Source organism: Petromyzon marinus, unplaced genomic scaffold (genome assembly GCF_048934315.1).
Source record: "Petromyzon marinus isolate PM22_M1 ecotype Great Lakes invasive population unplaced genomic scaffold, UKy_Petmar_22M1.pri1.0 PM_Scaffold_361, whole genome shotgun sequence".
In the NCBI taxonomy this organism is placed as follows: Eukaryota; Metazoa; Chordata; class Hyperoartia; order Petromyzontiformes; family Petromyzontidae; genus Petromyzon; species Petromyzon marinus.
Window position 1 is genome coordinate 62,496 of NW_027423348.1, and position 24,430 is coordinate 86,925.

The 24,430-nt window shown below is 53.8% G+C and overlaps 1 protein-coding gene across 3 annotated transcripts in view; it reads left to right on the forward strand.

Moving 5' to 3' along the window:
• Positions 1–24,430, forward strand: part of LOC116958321 (scaffold protein ILK) — a 43,032-nt gene that overhangs the window by 3,401 nt on the left and 15,201 nt on the right. The window contains exons 1-6 of one of the 3 annotated variants that reach the window (XM_076064254.1): positions 8,495–8,567; positions 9,882–9,974; positions 11,273–11,438; positions 13,037–13,132; positions 18,686–18,782; positions 19,593–19,676. In XM_076064254.1, coding sequence (XP_075920369.1) covers positions 9,886–9,974; positions 11,273–11,438; positions 13,037–13,132; positions 18,686–18,782; positions 19,593–19,676 — 532 coding nt within the window. In that variant the 5' untranslated portion in view covers positions 8,495–8,567; positions 9,882–9,885. Of the gene's footprint in view, positions 1–8,494; positions 8,568–9,881; positions 9,975–11,272; positions 11,439–11,684; positions 11,805–13,036; positions 13,133–18,685; positions 18,783–19,592; positions 19,677–24,430 lie in introns of those variants that run through there. The other 2 variants (XM_076064253.1, XM_076064255.1) reach the window with 2 other exon arrangements.

The window sequence follows — 24,430 nt, forward strand, 5'->3', positions numbered from 1 at the left end:
GCAGGCAAAGCCGATGAGTCAGATGCCTTCTATGACCTCCTGTCACAGGTGCTGGCTAAAGTGGCCACTCGGGATAGAGTCATCATGTTGGGTGACTTCAATGCCCGAGTTGGTCATGATACTGGCACCTGGTCTGGAGTGATTGGAGGGCATGGGCCAGATCAGCTCAATAACAACGGTAGGAGGCTGCTAGATTTTTGTGCAGCCCATGGGCTTGTAATTACCAACACGCTGTTCCGGCATCGGCGCATCCACACAACATCATGGATGCATGCCGGGTCCAAGCAAGAACATCTGCTGGACTACATAGTGACGGACCAGCGAATGCGAGCCCATGTCCTTGACACCAGGACCTACCGTGGAGCTGATCTGCCCTCTGACCATCGACTAGTCATCTGTAAGATGCGCCTGCCATTCTTCCACTCCGGTGGTGGGTGTACACCCAGGACCCCATTCCAACCTAAAGTGGCCTGGTCTCAGTTATCTGATGAAAGTTGCAAGCGAGAATTTCATCATCGCTTGCGGCTGGGATTGGCATCGTCCCCGACTCCTCCTGATGTCGAGGGTAAATGGGCGAGGTTTAGGACTGTGACTCATGCAGCTGCAATGGCTGCTTTGGGTACGCGGTCCAGACCTCCCCAGACACCCTGGATGACAGAGGAGTTGTTCAGGATGGTTGAGAAAAAGCGACAGGCCCACTGTCATCGGCTACAGAATCCCACGTCAGAGAATGAGGAGGCTTACCGCAGCCTTCGCTCGGAGGTTCGGAGAGCCGTGAGGCGCTGCAAGGATGGGTGGTGGTCGCGGGTTGCTGAGGAGATGGAGTCTGCCTCAGTGGCCCGTGATCACAAATCGCTATTTAACTCCATCAAAAAAGTAACCTGCAGCGCCACACCTATTACCATCATTAGGGGAAAAAACGGTGATCCAATTTCCGACCCCCAGGAACAGGTTCGCAGATTTGCTGAGCATTTCTGTGAGGTCCTGGGGGAGGGAAAATCCCACAGCCAGGAAAACATCGTGGCACAAAGTGAGGATAACCCTGCTGAGGCTGCGGTGCCTCAAATATTGGATGAAGTCACCCCCTGTGAGTGGCTGGCTGAGGTGCCATCTGCTGAGGAAGTATTGAAGGCGATCCGGAGTCTGAGACCAGGAAAGGCAGCGGGCAGAGATGATCTCCCAAGCGAAATGCTGAGGGAGGGTGGCGTTTGTGCACAGACTGCCCTATATGACATCATAACAACAGTCTGGACCACTGGACGGGTTCCGCAGGATTGGAAGGATGCCCTGGTGGTCCCCCTTTTTAAGAAGGGGGACCGCACAGACTGTAACAACTACAGGGGCATCTCACTCCTCAGTGTGCCGGGAAAGGTCCTGGCAAGGATTATTCAGCATCGCCTTGCCAGGCACGCTGAGGAGAGGCTTGCGGAGCCCCAATGCGGTTTCAGGAAAGGGCGGTCCTGCACAGATGCCATATTTTCTGTCCGTCTGCTACAGCAGAGGTGTAGGGAATTCCAACAAGACCTACATCTCTGCTTTATTGACCTGGTCAAGGCCTATGATACCATCAGTAGGCCTGGGCTCTGGGTCGTTCTTCGTGCTTTTGGGGTACCTGACCCTCTGCTCACGATCATTAAGGACCTTCATGATGGTGAGCGGGCCCGGGTAAAACTACGTGGCCGGGAGTCAGAGCCATTCCCTGTACACCTTGGGGTGCGACAGGGATGTCCTCTGGCTCCCACATTATTTAACATCTATTTTGACCACGTAGTTCGTGAAGCCTTCAATAGCTGTACCGGGGGAATCTCCATATGGTACAGATATAATGGGAGGCTAATCGATGCCCGGGTGCGGTCAAGGGATGGCTCCCTATTGCTCAACCACGTTATGTATGCTGATGACTTGGTAATAGCTGCTCAGTCAGAGGAGGAGTTGGAGACGCTGCTGCTGAGACTGGAGCGTGCCACTAAGAGGTGGGGCCTTACCATCAGCCCCACCAAAACTAAGCACCTGCCTGGGTATTTTGTACCATCGGACACTCCACCCCCACAACTCCCAATCGGTGATGGGGCAGTTGTGGAGAGAGTGGAGAGTTTCCCATACCTGGGCAGTGTGCTTATGACTGGCTCCAGTTTAACAGCAGAGGTCTCACTCCGAATCAGTCGAGCGGCAATATCTTTTCATCGGTTGCGTAACGCTGTGTGGAAGCTACCTGGTCTGTCGCTCCGCACTAAGCTTCAGGTCTTCTCGGCCACGGTCATTCCCTCCCTTCTCTACGCTTGCGAAACGTGGACCCCCCTAATGGAACATCTTCGCCGGTTAGAAACATTTAGGCTGACCTGCCTACGATCCATCCTGGGTTTAACCAGACTGGATTGTGTGAGGAGCTCACAAATCCTTGAAAGATCTGGGCAGGGTCCCATCGGTGAGCTCCTCCGGCAGGCAAGGCTGCGATGGCTGGGTCATGTAGCCCGCATGCCCAGCCACCGCATGCCGAAACAGCTTTTGTTTGGCCGGATTGAGGGGGCTAAGCGGGCGCGGCACGGGCTAGAGAAGAGATGGAGTGATGTGGTACAGGAGGACGTGGAGCTGAGTGGACTTGCCGATGACTGGTACCAGCGGTGTCAAGATCGGCCTCTGTGGAGGAGGCTCGTGAAGGATGCTACTGGGCAGTTGGAGGCAGTCGCCCTCCAACAACAACGGAGGGCGGAGGAGCGACGCTCACAACAGCGAGCGGAGCGCCGGGTGGCTAAAGCACAGCGGGTTGGCACAGTAGGGGGCACAGGTGGTGCATCAGCCAGTCATCTCAGTCAGTCGACCCGTGGCACCTGGGTCTGCCCCGTGACCTCCTGCCAGCGGGCGTTCGACACTTCACGTGGCCTCAAGGTGCACATAGCCTGGCACAAGCGTCGTGGTGACGTCACCGCCACTTAGTGGCGAATGGCGGTTGTTGTTGTTGTTGTGTGTGTGTCAGTGTGTGTGTGTGTGTCAGTGTGTGTGTGTCTGTGTGTGTGTCAGTGTGTGTGTGTCAGTGTGTCAGTGTGTGTGTGTGTCAGTGTGTGTCGGTGTGTCAGTGTGTGTGTGTGTGTGTCAGTGTGTGTGTGTGTGTCAGTGTGTGTGTGTGTGTCAGTGTGTGTGTGTGTGTGTCAGTGTGTGTGTGTGTCAGTGTGTGTGTGTGTCAGTGTGTGTGTGTCTGTGTGTGTGTGTCAGTGTGTCAGTGTGTGTGTGTGTCAGTGTGTGTGTGTGTCAGTGTGTGTGTGTCTGTGTGTGTGTGTCAGTGTGTGTCAGTGTGTCGGTGTGTGTGTGTCAGTGTGTGTGTGTGTGTCAGTGTGTGTGTGTGTCAGTGTGTGTGTGTGTCAGTGTGTGTGTGTGTCAGTGTGTGTGTGTGTGTGTCAGTGTGTGTGTGTGTGTCAGTGTGTGTGTGTGTGTGTCAGTGTGTGTGTGTGTGTCAGTGTGTGTGTGCCCCTACAGTCTGTTAAGGCTATACGGGGGGTCTTTGTCAGTGTGTGTGTGTGTCAGTGTGTGTGTGTCAGTGTGTCAGTGTGTGTGTCAGTGTGTGTGTGCCCCTACAGTCTGTTAAGGCTATACGGGGGATCTTTGTCAGTGTGTGTGTGTCAGTGTGTGTGTCAGTGTCGGCGGTTGGAAACATTTAGGCTGGCCTGCCTACGGATCCATCCTGGGTTTAACCAGGCTGGATTGTGTGAGGAGCTCACAAATCCTTGGCACGGTCCCATCGGTGAGCTCCTCCGCAGGCAAGGCTGCGTTGGTTGGGTCATGTAGCCCGCATGCCCAGCCACCGCATGCCGAAGCAGCTTTTGTTCGGCCGGATCGAGGGGGATAAACGGGCGCGGCACGGGCTAGAGAAGAGATGGAGTGATGTGGTACAGGAGGACGTGGAGTTGAGTGGACTTGCCGATGACTGGTACCAGCGGTGTCAAGATCGGCCTCTGTGGAGGAGGCTCGTGAAGGATGCTGCTACTGGGCAGTTGGAGGTAGTCGCCCTCCAACAACAACGGAGGGCGGAGGAGCGACGCTCACAACAACGAGCAGAGCGCCGGGTGGCTAAAGCACAGCAGGTTGGCACAGTAGGGGCACAGGTGGTGCATCAGCCAGTCATCTCAGTCAGTCGACCCGTGGCACCTGGGTCTGCCCCGTGACCTCCTGCCAGCGGGCGTTCGACACTTCACGTGGCCTCAAGGTGCACCTGGCCTGGCACAAGCGTCGTGGTGACGTCACCGCCACTTAGTGGCGAATGGCGGTTGTGTCAGTGTGTGTGTGTCAGTGTGTGTGTCAGTGTCGACGTCAGTGTCGACTCAGCCTCAAATGAGTCACCTGGTGCAGTGTGTAAACATCGCCACTGGGGAGACAAAGGCGGTCGGGCGTGGTGCTGGCCACCCACCCCCTCGTGTACCGTTCCGGCCTTCATAGGTGCTCGCTAACAGCACTTGCCCCTACAGTCTGTTAAGGCTATATGGGGGATCTTTGTGTGTGTGTGTACGTGAGTGTGTGTCTACGTGTGTATGAGTTAGTAAGTGAGTGTGTGTGCACGTGTGTGTAAGTGTCAGCGTGTGTGTATACGTGACCGTGTGTGTGTGTGCGTGTACGTGACTGTGTGTGTGCGTGTACGTGAGTGTGTGCGTGAGTGCGTGCGTGTACGTGAGTATATTTAAGTCGTGGTTTAGTGGTAATGAATTGAAGGTGGAGGGGTTACCAGCCCCTCGCACCCGTCCAGAGCCCCCGTTTAGCCACTGTGGTGGACACAGGCATCCATGAGGGGAGAGGGCCAATCGGAATTGGCCCTCTCCCCACAGCACTTTCCACGACAGAGTTGCCCGTCCGGCACCGCGAGGAGGTAGGGGGTTGTTTTGCCAGACTTGGTAATAGCTGCTCATTCAGAGGAGGAGTTAGAGACGCTGCTGCTGAGACTGGAGCGTGCCACTAAGAGATGGGGCCTTACCATCAGCCCCACCAAAACTAAGCGCCTGCCTGGGTATTTTGTACCATCGGACACTCCACCCCCACAACTCCCAATCGGTGATGGGGCAGTTGTGGAGAGATTGGAGAGTTTCCCATACCTGGGCAGTGTGCTTATGACCCGCTCCAGTTTAACAGCAGAGGTCTCACTCCGAATCAGTCGAGCGGCAATATCTTTTCATCGGTTGCGTAACGCTGTGTGGAAGCTACCTGGTCTGTCGCCCCGCACTAAGCTTCAGGTCTTCTCGGCCACGGTCATTCCCTCCCTTTTCTACGCTTGCGAAACGTGGACCCCCCTAATGGAACATCTTCGCCGGTTAGAAACATTTAGGCTAGCCTGCCTACGATCCATCCTGGGTTTAACCAGACTGGATTGTGTGAGGAGCTCACAAATCCTTGAAAGATCTGGGCAAGGTCCCATCGGTGAGCTCCTCAGGCAGGCAAGGCTGCGATGGCTGGGTCATGTAGCCCGCATGCCCAGCCACCGCATGCCGAAACAGCTTTTGTTCGGCCGGATTGAGGGGCACTAAACAGGCACGGCACGGGCTAGAGAAGAGATGGAGTGATGTGGTACAGGAGGACGTGGAGCTGAGTGGACTTGCCGATGACCGGTACCAGCGGTGTCAAGATCGGCCTCTGTGGAGGAGGCTCGTGAAGGATGCTACTGGGCAGTTGGAGGCAGTCGCCCTCCAACAACAACAGAGGGCGGAGGAGCGACGCTCACAACAACGAGCGGAGCGCCGGGTGGCTAAAGCACAGCAAGTTGGCACAGTAGGGGGCACAGGTGGTGCATCAGCCAGTCATCTCAGTCAGTCGACCCGTGGCACCTGGGTCTGCCCCGTGACCTCCTGCCAGCGGGCGTTCGACACTTCACGTGGCCTCAGGGTGCACATAGCCTGGCACAAGCGTCGTGGTGACGTCACCGCCACTTAGTGGCGAATGGTGGTTGTTGTTGCACGTGAGTACGTGAGTGTGTGTGTGTACGTGTGTGTGTGTACGTGAGTACGTGAGTGTGTGTGTGTACGTGAGTACGTGAGTGTGTGTGTGTACGTGAGTACGTGAGTGTGTACGTGAGTACGTGAGTACGTGAGTGTGTACGTGAGTACGTGAGTGTGTGTGTGTGTGTGTACGTGAGTACGTGAGTGTGTGTGTGTACGTGAGTACGTGAGTGTGTGTGTGTGTACGTGAGTACGTGAGTGTGTGTGTGTACGTGAGTACGTGAGTGTGTGTGTGTACGTGAGTACGTGAGTGTGTGTGTGTACGTGAGTACGTGAGTGTGTGTGTGTACGTGAGTACGTGAGTGTGTGTGTGTACGTGAGTACGTGAGTGTGTGTGTGCGTACGTGAGTACGTGAGTGTGTGTGTGTGTACGTGAGTACGTGAGTGTGTGTGTGTACGTGAGTACGTGAGTGTGTGTGTGTACGTGAGTGTGTGTGTGTACGTGAGTACGTGAGTGTGTGTGTGTACGTGAGTACGTGAGTGTGTGTGTGTGTACGTGAGTGTGTGTGTGTGTACGTGAGTACGTGAGTGTGTGTGTACGTGAGTACGTGAGTGTGTGTGTACGTGAGTACGTGAGTGTGTGTGTACGTGAGTACGTGAGTGTGTGTGTACGTGAGTACGTGAGTGTGTGTGTACGTGAGTACGTGAGTGTGTGTGTGTACGTGAGTACGAGTGTGTGTGTGTACGTGAGTACGAGTGTGTGTGTGTACGTGAGTACGTGTGTGTGTGTACGTGAGTACGTGTGTGTGTGTACGTGAGTACGTGTGTGTGTGTACGTGAGTACGTGTGTGTGTGTACGTGAGTACGTGTGTGTGTGTACGTGAGTACGTCAGTGTGTGTGTACGTGAGTACGTCAGTGTGTGTGTACGTGAGTACGTGAGTGTGTGTGTACGTGAGTACGTGAGTGTGTGTGTACGTGAGTACGTGAGTGTGTGTACGTGAGTACGTGTGAGTGTGTGTACGTGAGTGCGTGTGTGTGTGTGTACGTGAGTGCGTGTGTGTGTACGTGAGTGCGTGTGTACGTGAGTGCGTGCGTGTGTGTGTGTACGTGAGTGAGTGTGTGTACGTGAGTGAGTGCGTGTGTGTGTGTACGTGAGTGCGTGTGTGTGTACGTGAGTGCGTGTGTACGTGAGTGCGTGCGTGTGTGTGTGTACGTGAGTGAGTGCGTGTGTGTGTGTACGTGAGTGCGTGTGTGTGTACGTGAGTGCGTGTGTGTGTACGTGAGTGCGTGCGTGTGTGTGTGTACGTGCGTGTGTGTGTACGTGCGTGTGTGTGTGTACGTGAGTGCGTGTGTGTGTACGTGAGTGCGTGTGTGTGTACGTGAGTGCGTGTGTGTGTACGTGAGTGCGTGTGTACGTGAGTGCGTGCGTGTGTGTGTGTACGTGAGTGCGTGTGTGTGTACGTGAGTGCGTGTGTGTGTACGTGAGTGCGTGTGTGTGTACGTGAGTGAGTGCGTGTGTGTGTACGTGAGTGAGTGCGTGTGCGTGTACGTGAGTGAGTGTGTGTGTGTACGTGAGTGAGTGTGTGTGTGTACGTGAGTGCGTGCGTGTGTGTGTACGTGAGTGAGTGCGTGTGTACGTGAGTGCGTGTGTACGTGAGTGCGTGCGTGTGTGTGTGTACGTGCGTGTGTGTGTACGTGAGTGCGTGTGTGTGTGTACGTGAGTGCGTGCGCGTGTACGTGAGTGAGTGCGTGTGTACGTGAGTGAGTGCGTGTGTGTGTACGTGAGTGAGTGCGTGTACGTGAGTGAGTGTGTGTGTGTACGTGAGTGCGTGTGTACGTGAGTGCGTGCGTGTGTGTACGTGAGTGCGTGTGTGTGTACGTGAGTGTGTGTGTACGTGAGTGAGTGTGTGTGTGTACGTGAGTGCGTGTGCGTGTACGTGAGTGAGTGCGTGTGTGTGTACGTGAGTGAGTGCGTGTGTGTGTACGTGAGTGCGTGTGTGTGTACGTGAGTGCGTGTGTGTGTACGTGAGTACGTGAGTGTGTGTGTGTACGTGAGTGCGTGAGTGTGTGTGTGTGTACGTGAGTACGTGTGTGTGTGTGTGTACGTGAGTGTGTGTGTGTGTACGTGAGTGCGTGAGTGTGTGTGTGTGTACGTGAGTACGTGAGTGTGTGTGTATGTGAGTACGTGAGTGTGTGTGTATGTGAGTACGTGTGTGTGTACGTGAGTGCGTGTGTGTGTGTGTACGTGAGTGCGTGCGTGTGTGTGTACGTGAGTGCGTGCGTGTGTGTGTACGTGAGTGCGTGTGCGTGTGTGTACATGTGTGTGTGTGTGTACGTGAGTGCGTGTGTGTGTGTGTACGTGAGTGCGTGTGTGTGTGTACGTGAGTGCGTGTGTGTGTGTGTGTACGTGAGTGCGTGTGTGTGTGTGTGTACGTGAGTGTGTGTGTGGGCAGGGCCTTGCGAGACTTTTGAGACTTTATTTGGAGAGACGAGAGGGGGGTGTGGGTGTAGAGAGCCGGGTGCGATGGTGGGGGTGGGGGAGGTGGTGGCGTGCCATTGTAGGAATGTGTGAAAACCCTAAAGCAGCAGCAGGAGCAGCAGCATCGGCGGCAGCAGCAGCAGCAGCAGCGGCATCAGCAGCAATAGCTGCAGTAGTAATAGCAGCAGCAGCAGCATCATCACCAGCAGCAGCATCACCAGCAGCAGCATCACCATCACCAGCAGCAGCATCATCAGCAGCAGCATCATCACCAGCAGCAGCATCACCACCAGCAGCATCACCAGCAGCAGCATCATCACCAGCAGCAGCATCACCAGCAGCAGCATCATCAGCAGCAGCATCATCACCAGCAGCAGCATCATCAGCAGCAGCATCATCACCAGCAGCAGCATCACCACCAGCAGCATCACCAGCAGCAGCATCATCACCAGCAGCAGCATCATCACCAGCAGCAGCAGCACCATCACCAGCAGCAGCATCATCACCAGCAGCAGCAGCAGCAGCATCATCACCAGCAGCAGCATCACCACCAGCAGCAACAGCATCACCAGCAGCAGCATCATCATCACCAGCAGCAGCATCATCACCAGCAGCAGCATCATCAGCAGCAGCATCATCACCAGCAGCAGCATCATCACCAGCACCAGCAGCAGCATCATCATCACCACCAACACCACCATCACCACCACCACCATCATCATCACCACCACCATCATCACCACCACCTTCACCACCATCATCACCATCATCACCACCACCACCGTCATCACCATCACCACCACCACCTTCACCACCAACACCACCACCGTCATCACCACCACCACCACCACCGTCATCACTACCAGCACTCGCAGACAAAGACGCAGAAATGAGCACGCCACAGGCACATTACCGAGTCCTTGCGTGTGCATGATTGTTCTTCCTTGTTGTGTAACCCCCCTCCACCACCACCACAACCACCATCACCACTAACACCACCATCACCACAACCACCATCAACACCAACACCAACACCACCTTCACCACCACCTTCACCACCAACACCACCGTCACCACCAACACCACCACCGTCACCACCACAACCACCTTCACAACCAACACCACCACCGTCACCACCTTCACCACCAACACCACCGTCACCACCAACACCACCACCACCACCTTCACCACCAACCCCACCACCAACACCACCAACACCACAATCACTGTCACCACCAACACCACCACCGTCACCACCACAACCACCTTCACAACCAACACCACCACCGTCACCACCTTCACCACCAACACCACCGTCACCACCAACACCACCACCACCACCTTCACCACCAACCCCACCACCAACACCACCAACACCACAATCACTGTCACCACCAACACCACCACAATCACTGTCACCACCACAATCACCACCACCTTCACCACCACCATAATCACTGTCACCCCCCCCCCTCTCTCCGCCCGCCAGCGTGATGGACGACATCTTTGCGCAGTGCCGAGAGGGCAATGCGGTGGCCGTCCGCCTGTGGTTGGACAACACGGAGAACGACCTCAACCAGGGGTCAGTCCCGATACGCCCACAAATAGAGAGACACGCCCACAAATAGAGAGACAAGCCCACACCTAGGGAGAGACACGCCCACACACAGAGAGACACGCCCACACCTAGGGAGAGACACGCCCACAAATAGAGAGACACGCCCACTCCTAGGGAGAGACACACCCACACCTAGGGAAAGACACGCCCACACACAGAGACACGCCCACACCTAGGGAGAGACGCCCACACCTAGGGAGAGACACACCCACACCTAGGGAGAGACACACCCACAAATAGAGAGACACGCCCACACACAGAGAGATGCCCACACCTAGGGAGAGACACACCCACACCTAGGGAAAGACACACCCACAAATAGAGAGACACGCCCACACACAGAGACACACCCAGAAATAGAGACACGCCCACAAATAGAGAGACACGCCCACACAGAGAGACACCCATAAATAGAGAGACACGCCCACACCTAGGGAGAGACACACCCACACCTAGGGAGAGACACACCCAGAAATAGAGAGACACGCCCACACACAGAGAGACACTCACAAACAGAGACACGCCCACAAACAGAGACACGCCCACAAACAAAGACACGCCCACAAACAGAGACACGCCCACAAACAGAGACATGCCCACAAACAGAGACACGCCCACAAACAGAGACACGCCCACAAACAGAGACACGCCCACAAACAGAGACACGCCCACAAACAGAGACACGCCCACACCCACCCACGGAGAGACACGCCCACAAACAGAGACACGCCCACACCCACCCACGGAGAGACACGCCCACAAATAGAGACGCCCACAAACAGTGACACGCCCACAAAAAGAGAGACACACACACAGACACACCCACACACACACAGACACACCCACACACACACACACAGACACACCCACACACACAGAGACACACACACACAGAGACACACCCACACAGAGACACTCACACACACACACACGGAGACACACACACACAGACACACACCCACACACACACACAGACACACCCACACACACACAGACACACCCACACACACACAGACACACCCACACACAGACACAGACACACCCACACACACAGGGACACACACACACAGAGACACACCCACACAGAGACACTCACACACACACACACACGGAGACACACACACACAGACACACACCCACACACACACACAGAGACACACACACACACACAGACACACCCACACACAGACACACACAGACACCCACACACACAGACACACTCCAACCCTGGGGGACCTTTCTCCCCCCCCCTCCCCCCCCAGCGATGACCACGGCTTTAGCCCCCTGCACTGGGCCTGCAAGGAGGGGCGAGCGAGCGTGGTGGAGATGTTGGTGATGCGTGGAGCACGGATTAACGTGATGAATCGTGGCGACGACGCTCCTCTCCACCTGGCAGCCAGCCACGGGCACAGAGACATCGTCGCCAAGGTGACGGTGGTGGTGGTGGTGGTGGTGACGGTGGTGGTTGTGGTGGTGGTGGTGACGGTGGTGGTGGTTGTGGTTGTGGTGGTGGTGGTGGAGATGTTGGTGATGCGTGGAGCACGGATTAACGTGATGAATCGTGGCGACGACGCTCCTCTCCACCTGGCAGCCAGCCACAGGCACAGAGACATCGTCGCCAAGGTGACGGTGGTGGTGGTGGTTGTGGTGGTGGTTGTGGTGGTGGTTGTGGTGGTTGTGGTGGTGGTGGAGATGTTGGTGATGCGTGGAGCACGGATTAACGTGATGAATCGTGGCGACGACGCTCCTCTCCACCTGGCAGCCAGCCACGGGCACAGAGACATCGTCGCCAAGGTGACGGTGGTGGTGGTGGTGACGGTGGTGGTGACGGTGGTGGTGGTTGTGGTGGTGGTGACGGTGGTGGTGGTTGTGGTGGTGGTTGTGGTGGTGGTTGTGGTGGTGGTTGTGGTGGTGGTGACGGTGGTGGTGACGGTGGTGGTGACGGTGGTGGTGGTGGTGACGGTGGTGATGGTGGTGATGGTGGTGATGGTGGTGACGGTGGTGGTGGTGGTGGTGGTGGTTGTGAATCGTGGCGACGACGCTCCTCTCCACCTGGCAGCCAGCCACGGGCACAGAGACATCGTGGCCAAGGTGACGGTGGTGGTGACGGTGGTGATGGTTGTGGTGGTTGTGGTGGTGTTGTGGTGGTATTGTGGTGGTGGTGGTGACGGTGACGGTGGTGGTGACGGTGGTGGTGGTTGTGGTGGTTGTGGTGGTGGTGGTTGTGGTGGTGGTTGTGGTGATGGTGGTGGTGGTTGTGGTGATGGTGGTGGTGGTGACGGTGGTGGTGATGGTGGTGACGGTGGTGGTGACGGTGGTTGTGGTGGTGATGGTGATGGTGGTGGTGACGGTGGTGGTGACGATGGTGGGGGTGGTTGTGGTGGTTGTGGTGGTGGTGATGGTGGTGATGGTGGTGGTGACGGTGGTGGTGACGGTGGTTGTGGTGTGTGCTGGTGGGTGGTGTGTGGCGGTGGTGGTTGTGGGTGGTGGTGGTTGTGGGTGGTGGTGGTTGTGGGTGGTGGTGGTTGTGGGTGGTGGTGGTTGTGGGTGGTGGTGGTTGTGGGTGGTGGTGGTTGTGGGTGGTGGTGGTTGTGGTGGTGGTGGTTGTGGTGGTGGTGGTGGTTGTGGTGGTGGTGGTTGTGGTGGTGGTGGTTGTGGCGGTGGTGGTGGGTGGTGATGGTGTGTGGTTGTGGGTGTTTGTGGTTGTGGGCGGTGGTGGTTGTGGCGGTGGTTGTGGTGGTGGTTGTGGTGGTGGTGGTTGTGGTGGTTGTGGTGGTTGTGGTGGTGGTTGTGGTGGTTGTGGTTGTTGTGGTGGTGGTGGTGGTGGTGGTTGTGGTGGTGGTGGTTGTGGTGGTGGTTGTGGTGGTGGTGGTTGTTGTGGTGGTTGTGGTGGTTGTGATGTCATCGTCGTCATCACCGGCGTCGTTGTGTGCGAGGCAATTAATTAATTAATTAATTGCCGTGATGTCCCCCCCCTCTCCCCCCCCCTCTCCCCCTCCCCTCTCCCCCTCCCCTCTCCCCCCCAGCTGCTACAGAGCAAAGCGGACGTGAACGCGGCCAACGAGCATGGCAACACAGCACTCCACTATGCCTGTTTCTGGGGATACGACTTGCTAGCTGAGGTGGGATGATGATGACGATGATGATGATGACGATGACATGGCAACACAGCACTCCACTATGCCTGTTTCTGGGGATACGACTTGCTAGCTGAGGTGGGATGACGATGACGATGATGATGACGATGATGATGACGATGATGATGACGATGATGATGACGACGATGTTGACGATGATGACGATGATGATGATGACGATGATGATGACGATGATGATGATGATAAGGCAACACAGCACTCCATTACGCCTGCTTCTGGGGATACGACTTGCTGGCTGAGGTGGGATGACGATGACGATGATGATGACGATGATGATGACGATGATGATGATGACGATGATGATGACGACGATGTTGACGATGATGACGATGATGATGACGATGATGATGACGATGATGATGATGATAAGGCAACACAGCACTCCATTACGCCTGCTTCTGGGGATACGACTTGCTGGCTGAGGTGGGATGATGATGACGATGACGATGATGATGACGATGATGATGACGATGATGATGACGATGATTATGACGATGACGATGATGATGATGATGACGATGATGATGACAAGGCAACACAGCACTCCACTACGCCTGCTTCTGGGGATACGACTTGCTAGCTGAGGTGGGATGACGATGATGATGATGACGATGACGATGATGACGATGATGATGATGATGACGATGACGATGATGACGATGACGACGATGATGATGACGATGATGATGACGATGATGATGACGATGATGATGACGATGATGATGACGACAAGGCAACACAGCACTCCACTACGCCTGCTTCTGGGGATACGACTTGCTGGCTGAGGTGGGATGATGATGACGATGATTTTGATGATGACGATGATGACGATGATGATGATGATGACGATGACGACGATGACGATGATGATGACGATGATGACGACGATGATGACGACGATGATGACGACGATGATGATGATGACGATGATGATGACGATGATGATGATGATGACGATGATTATGATGATAATGACGATGACGACGATGATGAGGACGATAACGATGACAATGCTCGCTCGCTCGCTCAGCCGCTCGCTGTGTGTGTGTGTCTGTGTGTGTGTGTCTGTGTGTGTGTCTGTGTGTGTGTGTGTGTCTGCGTGTGTGTGTCTGCGTGTGTGTGTCTGCGTGTGTGTATATCTGTGGGTGTATATCTGTGGGTGTGTGTATATCTGTGTGTTTATATCTGTGTGTGTGTTATATCTGTGTGTGTGTTATATCTGTGTGTGTTATATCTGTGTGTGTGTTTATATCTCTGTGTGTGTGTGTTTATATGTGTGTGTGTGTGTGTTTATATCTGTGTGTGTGTGTTTATATCTGTGTGTGTGTGTTTATATCTGTGTGTGTGTATATATATATCTGTGTGTGTGTATATCTGTGTGTGTGTGTATATATATATCTGCGTGTGTGTATATCTGCGTGTGTGTCTGTGTGTGTATATATATCTGCGTGTGTGTATATCTGCGTGTGTGTCTGTGTGTGTATATATATCTGAGTTCCAATTTTGATTGGCTCCTCCCCTCATGGCATATGTGTCCACCACAGGGGCTAAACGGGGGCTCTGGACGGGTGCGAGGGGCTGGTAACCCCTCCACCTTCAATTAATTACCACAAAACCACGAATTAAAGTGAAATATGTAACAACTAAGCTTGTGCCGGAGGCCCCCGGGGGGCCAGGCGTCTATGACGTCTCCTGGCCAAACTCCAATTGGCGGAGCCAGGAGATTGAATACCTACCCTCGGGGCTACTCCAGAAACAACGAAAAGCCACTACGGGTGGCCACGTGGAATGTTCGAACGCTCACTGCAGAGGAGAGGCTGCCACTCCTCTGTCGGGAGCTGGACCGGTACCGCCTGGATCTATGCGGCATTCAGGAGGTCCGGTGGACCGGCTCTGGCTCCTGCCACCATGAGGGGTGGACAGTCCTCTACTCGGGGCAGCAGACTGCCAAACAACAGGGTGTGGGTCTTCTTTTGAACAAAAGAATGAAGGGGGCGTGGGAGCGTGGCGGTGAGGTGTGGGAAGCTGTAAGCCCCAGGCTACTTTGGGCTCGCCTTCCCATCAACCGGAGGCGAGGAATGGTGGTCGTGGTTACTTATGCCCCCACCGAAGATGAACATCCGTGGAGGGATGCAGGCAAAGCCGATGAGTCAGATGCCTTCTATGACCTCCTGTCACAGGTGCTGGCTAAAGTGGCCCCTCGGGATAGAGTCATCATGTTGGGTGACTTCAATGCCCGAGTTGGTCATGATACTGGCACCTGGTCTGGAGTGATTGGAGGGCATGGGCCAGATCAGCTCAATAACAATGGTAGGAGGCTGCTAGATTTTTGTGCAGCCCATGGGCTTGTAATTACCAACACGCTGTTCCGGCATCGGCGCATCCACACAACATCATGGATGCATGCCGGGTCCAAGCAAGAACATCTGCTGGACTACATAGTGACGGACCAGCGAATGCGAGCCCATGTCCTTGACACCAGGACCTACCGTGGAGCTGATCTGCCCTCTGACCATCGACTAGTCATCTGTAAGATGCGCCTGCCATTCTTCCACTCCGGTGGTGGGTGTACACCCAGGACCCCATTCCAACCTAAAGTGGCCTGGTCTCAGTTATCTGATGAAAGTTGCAAGCGAGAATTTCATCATCGCTTGCGGCTGGGATTGGCATCGTCCCCGACTCCTCCTGATGTCGAGGGTAAATGGGCGAGGTTTAGGACTGTGACTCATGCAGCTGCAATGGCTGCTTTGGGTACGCGGTCCAGACCTCCCCAGACACCCTGGATGACAGAGGAGTTGTTCAGGATGGTTGAGAAAAAGCGACAGGCCCACTGTCATCGGCTACAGAATCCCACGTCAGAGAATGAGGAGGCTTACCGCAGCCTTCGCTCGGAGGTTCGGAGAGCCGTGAGGCGCTGCAAGGATGGGTGGTGGTCGCGGGTTGCTGAGGAGATGGAGTCTGCCTCAGTGGCCCGTGATCACAAATCGCTATTTAACTCCATCAAAAAAGTAACCTGCAGCGCCACACCTATTACCATCATTAGGGGAAAAAACGGTGATCCAATTTCCGACCCCCAGGAACAGGTTCGCAGATTTGCTGAGCATTTCTGTGAGGTCCTGGGGGAGGGAAAATCCCACAGCCAGGAAAACATCGTGGCACAAAGTGAGGATGACCCTGCTGAGGCTGCGGTGCCTCAAATATTGGATGAAGTCACCCCCTGTGAGTGGCTGGCTGAGGTGCCATCTGCTGAGGAAGTATTGAAGGCGATCCGGAGTCTGAGACCAGGAAAGGCAGCGGGCAGAGATGATCTCCCAAGCGAAATGCTGAGGGAGGGTGGCGTTTGTGCACAGACTGCCCTATATGACATCATAACAACAGTCTGGACCACTGGACGGGTTCCGCAGGATTGGAAGGATGCCCTGGTGGTCCCCCTTTTTAAGAAGGGGGACCGCACAGACTGTAACAACTACAGGGGCATCTCACTCCTCAGTGTGCCGGGAAAGGTCCTGGCAAGGATTATTCAGCATCGCCTTGCCAGGCACGCTGAGGAGAGGCTTGCGGAGCCCCAATGCGGTTTCAGGAAAGGGCGGTCCTGCACAGATGCCATATTTTCTGTCCGTCTGCTACAGCAGAGGTGTAGGGAATTCCAACAAGACCTACATCTCTGCTTTATTGACCTGGTCAAGGCCTATGATACCATCAGTAGGCCTGGGCTCTGGGTCGTTCTTCGTGCTTTTGGAGTACCTGACCCTCTGCTCACGATCATTAAGGACCTTCATGATGGTGAGCGGGCCCGGGTAAAACTACGTGGCCGGGAGTCAGAGCCATTCCCTGTACACCTTGGGGTGCGACAGGGATGTCCTCTGGCTCCCACATTATTTAACATCTATTTTGACCACGTAGTTCGTGAAGCCTTCAATAGCTGTACCGGGGGAATCTCCATATGGTACAGATATAATGGGAGGCTAATCGATGCCCGGGTGCGGTCAAGGGATGGCTCCCTATTGCTCAACCACGTTATGTATGCTGATGACTTGGTAATAGCTGCTCAGTCAGAGGAGGAGTTGCAGACGCTGCTGCTGAGACTGGAGCGTGCCACTAAGAGGTGGGGCCTTACCATCAGCCCCACCAAAACTAAGCACCTGCCTGGGTATTTTGTACCATCGGACACTCCACCCCCACAACTCCCAATCGGTGATGGGGCAGTTGTGGAGAGAGTGGAGAGTTTCCCATACCTGGGCAGTGTGCTTATGACTGGCTCCAGTTTAACAGCAGAGGTCTCACTCCGAATCAGTCGAGCGGCAATATCTTTTCATCGGTTGCGTAACGCTGTGTGGAAGCTACCTGGTCTGTCGCTCCGCACTAAGCTTCAGGTCTTCTCGGCCACGGTCATTCCCTCCCTTCTCTACGCTTGCGAAACGTGGACCCCCCTAATGGAACATCTTCGCCGGTTAGAAACATTTAGGCTGACCTGCCTACGATCCATCCTGGGTTTAACCAGACTGGATTGTGTGAGGAGCTCACAAATCCTTGAAAGATCTGGGCAGGGTCCCATCGGTGAGCTCCTCCGGCAGGCAAGGCTGCGATGGCTGGGTCATGTAGCCCGCATGCCCAGCCACCGCATGCCGAAACAGCTTTTGTTTGGCCGGATTGAGGGGGCTAAGCGGGCGCGGCACGGGCTAGAGAAGAGATGGAGTGATGTGGTACAGGAGGACGTGGAGCTGAGTGGACTTGCCGATGACTGGTACCAGCGGTGTCAAGATCGGCCTCTGTGGAGGAGGCTCGTGAAGGATGCTACTGGGCAGTTGGAGGCAGTCGCCCTCCAACAACAACGGAGGGCGGAGGAGCGACGCTCACAACAGCGAGCGGAGCGCCGGGTGGCTAAAGCACAGCAGGTTGGCACAGTAGGGGGCACAGGTGGTGCATCAGCCAGTCATCTCAGTCAGTCGACCCGTGGCACCTGGGTCTGCCCCGTGACCTCCTGCCAGCGGGCGTTCGACACTTCACGTGGCCTCAGGGTGCACATAGCCTGGCACAAGCGTCGTGGTGACGTCACCGCCACTTAGTGGCGAATGGCGGTTGTTGTTGTATATATATCTGTGTGTGTATATCTGCGTGTGTGTCTGTGTGTGTATATATATATCTGTGTGTGTATATCTGCGTGTGTGTCTGTGTGTGTGTATATATCTGTGTGTGTGTATATCTGCGTGTGTATATTTGTGTGTGTGTGTGTATATATATGTGTCTGTGTGTGTATATCTGTGTGTGTGTATGTGTGTGTGTGTATATGTGTGTGTGTGTGTGTATATGTGTGTGTGTGTGTATATATGTGTGTGTGTGTGTATATATCTGTGTGTGTGTGTATATATGTGTATATATCTGCGTGTGTATATGTGTGTGTGTGTGTGTATATCTGCGTGTGTGTGTGTATATGTGTGTGTGTATACCTGTGTGTATATCTGTGTATATATATCTGTGTGTGTATCTGTGTGTCTATATATCTACGTGTGTGTGTAGGAGCTGGTAAACAATGGGGCTCTGGTGGGGATCTGTAACCGCTACGGGGAAACTGCTCTGGACAAGGCTAAACCTCACCTGCAGCAGCTGCTCAAGGGTGAGCGTGGGTGAGGGTGAGTGGGTGTGGGTGAGGGTGAGTGGGAGAGGGTGAGTGGGTGAGGGTGAGTGAGTGGGTGAGGGTGAGTGGGTGAGGGGGAGTGGGTGAGTGGGTGAGGGTGAGTGAGTGGGTGAGGGTGAGTGGGTGAGGGTGAGTGAGTGACTGAGTGGGTGAGGGTGAGAGGGTGAGTGGGTGAGTGGGTGAGTGGGTGAGGGTGAGTGGGTGGGTGTGTGGGTGAGTGGGTGAGTGGGTGGGTGAGGGTGAGTGAGTGGGTGAGGGTGGGTGGGTGAGTGGGTAGGTGGGTGAGGGTGAGTGAGTGGGTGAGTGGGTGAGTTGGTGAGTGGGTGAGTATGTGGGTGGGTGGGTGAGTGGGAGTGCGCGGGTGGGTGAGTGAGTGAGTGGGTGAGTGAGTGAGGGTGATTGAGGGTGAGTGAGTGGGTGAGTGAGGGTGATTGAGGGGGTGAGTGAGGGTGATTGAGGGTGATTGAGGGTGGGTGGGTTGGTGAGTGGGTGGGTGAGTGGGTGGGTGAGGGTGAGTGAGTGAGTAGGTGGGTGAGGGTGAGTGGGTGGGTGGGTGATTGAGTGTGTGTCTCTGTGTGTGTGTGCCTGTGTATATATCTGTCTGTGTGTGTTTGTCTGTGTGTCTCTGTCTGTGCATGTGTTTGTCTGTGTGTCTCTGTCTGTGTGTGTGTCTGTGTGTGTGTCTGTGTGTGTGTATCTCTGTCTCTGTGTGTGTGTGTGTCTCTGTGTGTCTCTGTGTGTGTGTCTCTGTGTGTCTCTGTGTGTGTCTCTGCGTCTCCGCGTGTGTAGAGCTCGCCCAGACCCTGGGTCAGAACGTGGCGCGGACTCCGTACAACGACTTGTGCTGGAAGGGAACCACGCGGACACGTCCACGTGAGGGGGAGACACAGGGAGACACGGGGAGACACGTGGGGGAGACACGGGGAGACACAGGGGGAGACACGGGGAGACACGTGGGGGAGACACGGGGAGACACAGGGGGAGACACGGGGAGACACGTGGGGGAGACACGGGGAGACACAGGGGGAGACACGGGGAGACACGTGGGGGAGACACACAGGGAGATACGGGGGGAGACACAGGGGGAGACACGTGGGGAGACACGTGGGGAGACACACGGGGAGACACGGGGGGGGGGAGACACGTGGGGGGGGAGACACGTGGGGAGACACACACAGGGAGACACGGGGGAGACACGGGGAGACACACGGGGGGGGGGGGGAGACACGGGGGAGACACGGGGGGAGACACACAGGGAGACACGGGGAGACACGTGGGGGAGACACGGGGGGAGACACACAGGGGGGAGACACGGGGGGAGACACGGGGAGACACTTGGGGGAGATACAGGGGGAGATACGTGGGGGAGACACGGGGAGACACACGGGGGGGTTGTTGTTGTTGTTGTGGTGGTCATGGTTGTTGTTGTTGTGGTGGTCATGGTTGTTGTGGTGGTCATGGTTGTTGTTGTGGTGGTCATGGTTGTTGTTGTTGTGGTGGTCATGGTTGTTGTGGTGGTCATGGTTGTTGTTGTTGTGGTGGTCATGGTTGTTGTTGTTGTGGTGGTCATGGTTGTTGTTGTGGTGGTCATGGTTGTTGTTGTGGTGGTGGTGGTCATGGTTGTTGTTGTTGTGGTGGTCATGGTTGTTGTTGTGGTGGTGGTCATGGTTGTTGTTGTTGTTGTGGTGGTCATGGTTGTTGTTGTTGTGGTGGTCATGGTTGTTGTTGTTGTTGTGGTGGTCATGGTTGTTGTTGTTGTTGTTGTGGTGGTCATGGTTGTTGTTGTTGTTGTGGTGGTCATGGTTGTTGTTGTTGTTGTGGTGGTCATGGTTGTTGTTGTTGTGGTGGTCATGGTTGTTGTTGTTGTGGTAGTCATGGTTGTTGTTGTGGTGGTCATTGTTGTTGTGGTGGTCATGGTTGTTGTTGTTGTGGTGGTCATGGTTGTTGTTGTTGTGGTGGTCATGGTTGTTGTTGTTGTGGTGGTCATGGTTGTTGTGGTGGTGGTCATGGTTGTTGTTGTTGTGGTGGTGGTCATGGTTGTTGTTGTTGTGGTTGTGGTCATGGTAGTTGTTGTTGTTGTGGTGGTCATGGTTGTTGTTGTTGTGGTGGTCATGGTTGTTGTGGTGGTCATGGTTGTTGTGGTGGTCATGGTTGTTGTTGTTGTTGTGGTGGTCATGGTTGTTGTTGTTGTGGTGGTCATGGTTGTTGTTGTGGTGGTCACGGTTGTTGTTGTGGTGGTGGTCATGGTTGTTGTTGTGGTGGTGGTCATGGTTGTTGTTGTTGTTGTGGTGGTGGTCATGGTTGTTGTTGTGGTGGTGGTCATGGTTGTTGTTGTGGTGGTGGTCATGGTTGTTGTTGTTGTTGATGTGGTGGTCATGGTTGTTGTTGTTGTTGTGGTGGTCATGGTTGTTGTTGTTGTGGTGGTCATGGTTGTTGTTGTTGTGGTGGTCATGGTTGTTGTTGTTGTGGTGGTCATGGTTGTTGTTGTGGTGGTGGTCATGGTTGTTGTTGTGGTGGTGGTCATGGTTGTTGTTGTGGTGGTGGTCATGGTTGTTGTTGTTGTGGTGGTGGTAGTCATGGTTGTTGTGGTTGTTGTGGTGGTCATGGTTGTTGTTGTGGTGGTGGTCATGGTTGTTGTTGTGGTGATGGTCATGGTTGTTGTTGTGGTGGTCATGGTTGTTGTTGTGGTGGTGGTCATGGTTGTTGTTGTTGTGGTGGTCACGGTTGTTGTGGTGGTCATGGTTGTTGTTGTTGTGGTGGTCATGGTTGTTGTTGTGGTGGTCATGGTTGTTGTTGTGGTGGTCATGGTTGTTGTTCTTGTGGTGGTGGTCATGGTTGTTGTTCTTGTGGTGGTAGTCATGGTTGTTGTTGTTGTTGTGGTGGTCATGGTTGTTGTTGTGGTCATGGTTATTGTTGTTGTGGTGGTCATGGTTGTTGTTGTTGTGGTGGTGGTCATGGTTGTTGTTGTGGTGGTGGTCATGGTTGTTGTTGTGGTGGTGGTCATGGTTGTTGTTGTGGTGGTCATGGTTGTTGTTGTTGTGGTGGTCATGGTTGTTGTTGTGGTGGTCATGGTTATTGTTGTTGTGGTGGTCATGCTTGTTGTTGTGGTGGTGGTCATGGTTGTTTTTGTGGTGGTGGTCATGGTTGTTGTTGTTGTGGTGGTCATGGTTGTTGTTGTTGTGGTGGTCATGGTTGTTGTGGTGGTGGTCATGGTTGTTGTTGTTGTGGTGGTCGTGGTTGTTGTTGTTGTGGTGGTCATGGTTGTTGTTGTGGTGGTCATGGTTGTTGTTGTTGTGGTCATGGTTGTTGTTGTTGTTGTGGTGGTCATGGTTGTTGTTGTTGTTGTGGTGGTCATGGTTGTTGTTGTTGTGGTGGTCATGGTTGTTGTTGTTGTGGTGGTCATGGTTGTTGTTGTTGTGGTGGTCATGGTTGTTGTTGTTGTGGTGGTCATGGTTGTTGTTGTTGTGGTGGTCATGGTTGTTGTTGTTGTGGTGGTCATGGTTGTTGTTGTGGTGGTGGTCATGGTTGTTGTTGTTGTGGTGGTCATGGTTGTTGTTGTGGTGGTGGTCATGGTTGTTGTTGTTGTGGTGGTCATGGTTGTTGTTGTGGTGGTGGTCATGGTTGTTGTTGTTGTGGTGGTGGTCATGGTTGTTGTTGTGGTGGTCATGGTTGTTGTTGTGGTGGTCATGGTTGTTGTTGTTGTGGTGGTCATGGTGGTTGTTGTTGTTGTTGTGGTGGTCATGGTTGTTGTTGCGGTGGTCATGGTTGTTGTTGTGGTGGTCATGGTTGTTGTTGTCGTGGTCATGGTTGTTGTTGTTGTTGTGGTGGTCATGGTTGTTGTTGTTGTTGTGGTGGTGGTCATGGTTGTGGTTGTTGTTGTTGTTGTGGTGGTGGTCATGGTTGTTGTTGTTGTTGTTGTTGTGGTGGTGGTCATGGTTGTTGTTGTTGTTGTTGTGGTGGTCATGGTTGTTGTTGTTGTTGTTGTGGTGGTGGTCATGGTTGTTGTTGTTGTTGTTGTGGTGGTGGTCATGGTTGTTGTTGTTGTTGTGGTGGTGGTCATGGTTGTTGTTGTTGTTGTGGTGGTGGTCATGGTTGTTGTTGTGGTGGTGGTCATGGTTGTTGTTGTGGTGGTGGTCATGGTTGTTGTTGTGGTGGTGGTCATGGTTGTTGTTGTGGTGGTGGTCATGGTTGTTGTTGTTGTGGTGGTCATGGTTGTTGTTGTTGTGGTGGTCATGGTTGTTGTTGTTGTGGTGGTCATGGTTGTTGTTGTTGTGGTGGTCATGGTTGTTGTTGTTGTTGTTGTGGTGGTCATGGTTGTTGTTGTTGTTGTGGTGGTCATGGTTGTTGTTGTTGTTGTTGTGGTGGTCATGGTTGTTGTTGTTGTTGTTGTGGTGGTCATGGTTGTTGTTGTTGTTGTTGTGGTGGTCATGGTTGTTGTTGTTGTTGTTGTGGTGGTCATGGTTGTTGTTGTTGTTGTTGTGGTGGTCATGGTTGTTGTTGTTGTTGTGGTGGTCATGGTTGTTGTTGTTGTTGTGGTGGTCATGGTTGTTGTGGTGGTCATGGTTGTTGTTGTGGTGGTCATGGTTGTTGTTGTCGTGGTCATGGTTGTTGTTGTGGTGGTGGTCATGGTTGTTGTTGTTGTGGTGGTCGTGGTTGTTGTTGTTGTGGTGGTCGTGGTTGTTGTTGTTGTTGTGGTGGTCGTGGTTGTTGTTGTTGTGGTGGTCATGGTTGTTGTTGTTGTTGTGGTGGTCATGGTTGTTGTTGTTGTTGTGGTGGTCATGGTTGTTGTTGTTGTGGTGGTCATGGTTGTTGTTGTTGTTGTGGTGGTCATGGTTGTTGTTGTTGTTGTGGTGGTCATGGTTGTTGTTGTTGTTGTGGTGGTCATGGTTGTTGTTGTTGTTGTGGTGGTCATGGTTGTTGTTGTTGTTGTGGTGGTCATTGTTGTTGTTGTGGTGGTCATGGTTGTTGTTGTTGTTGTGGTGGTCATGGTTGTTGTTGTTGTTGTGGTGGTCATGGTTGTTGTTGTTGTTGTGGTGGTCATGGTTGTTGTTGTGGTGGTGGTCATGGTTGTTGTTGTGGTGGTGGTCATGGTTGTTGTTGTTGTGGTGGTCATGGTTGTTGTTGTTGTTGTTGTGGTCATGGTGGTTGTTGTTGTGGTGGTCATGGTGGTTGTTGTTGTTGTGGTGGTCATGGTTGTTGTTGTTGTGGTGGTCATGGTTGTTGTTGTTGTGGTGGTCATGGTTGTTGTTGTTGTGGTGGTCATGGTTGTTGTTGTGGTGGTGGTCATGGTTGTTGTTGTTGTGGTGGTCATGGTTGTTGTTGTTGTGGTGGTCATGGTTGTTGTTGTGGTGGTGGTCATGGTTGTTGTTGTTGTGGTGGTCATGGTTGTTGTTGTTGTGGTGGTCATGGTTGTTGTTGTTGTGGTGGTCATGGTTGTTGTTGTTGTGGTCATGGTTGTTGTTGTGGTGGTGGTCATGGTTGTTGTTGTTGTGGTGGTCATGGTTGTTGTTGTGGTGGTGGTCATGGTTGTTGTTGTTGTGGTGGTCATGGTTGTTGTTGTGGTAGTCATGGTTGTTGTGGTGGTGGTCATGGTTGTTGTTGTTGTGGTGGTCATGGTTGTTGTTGTG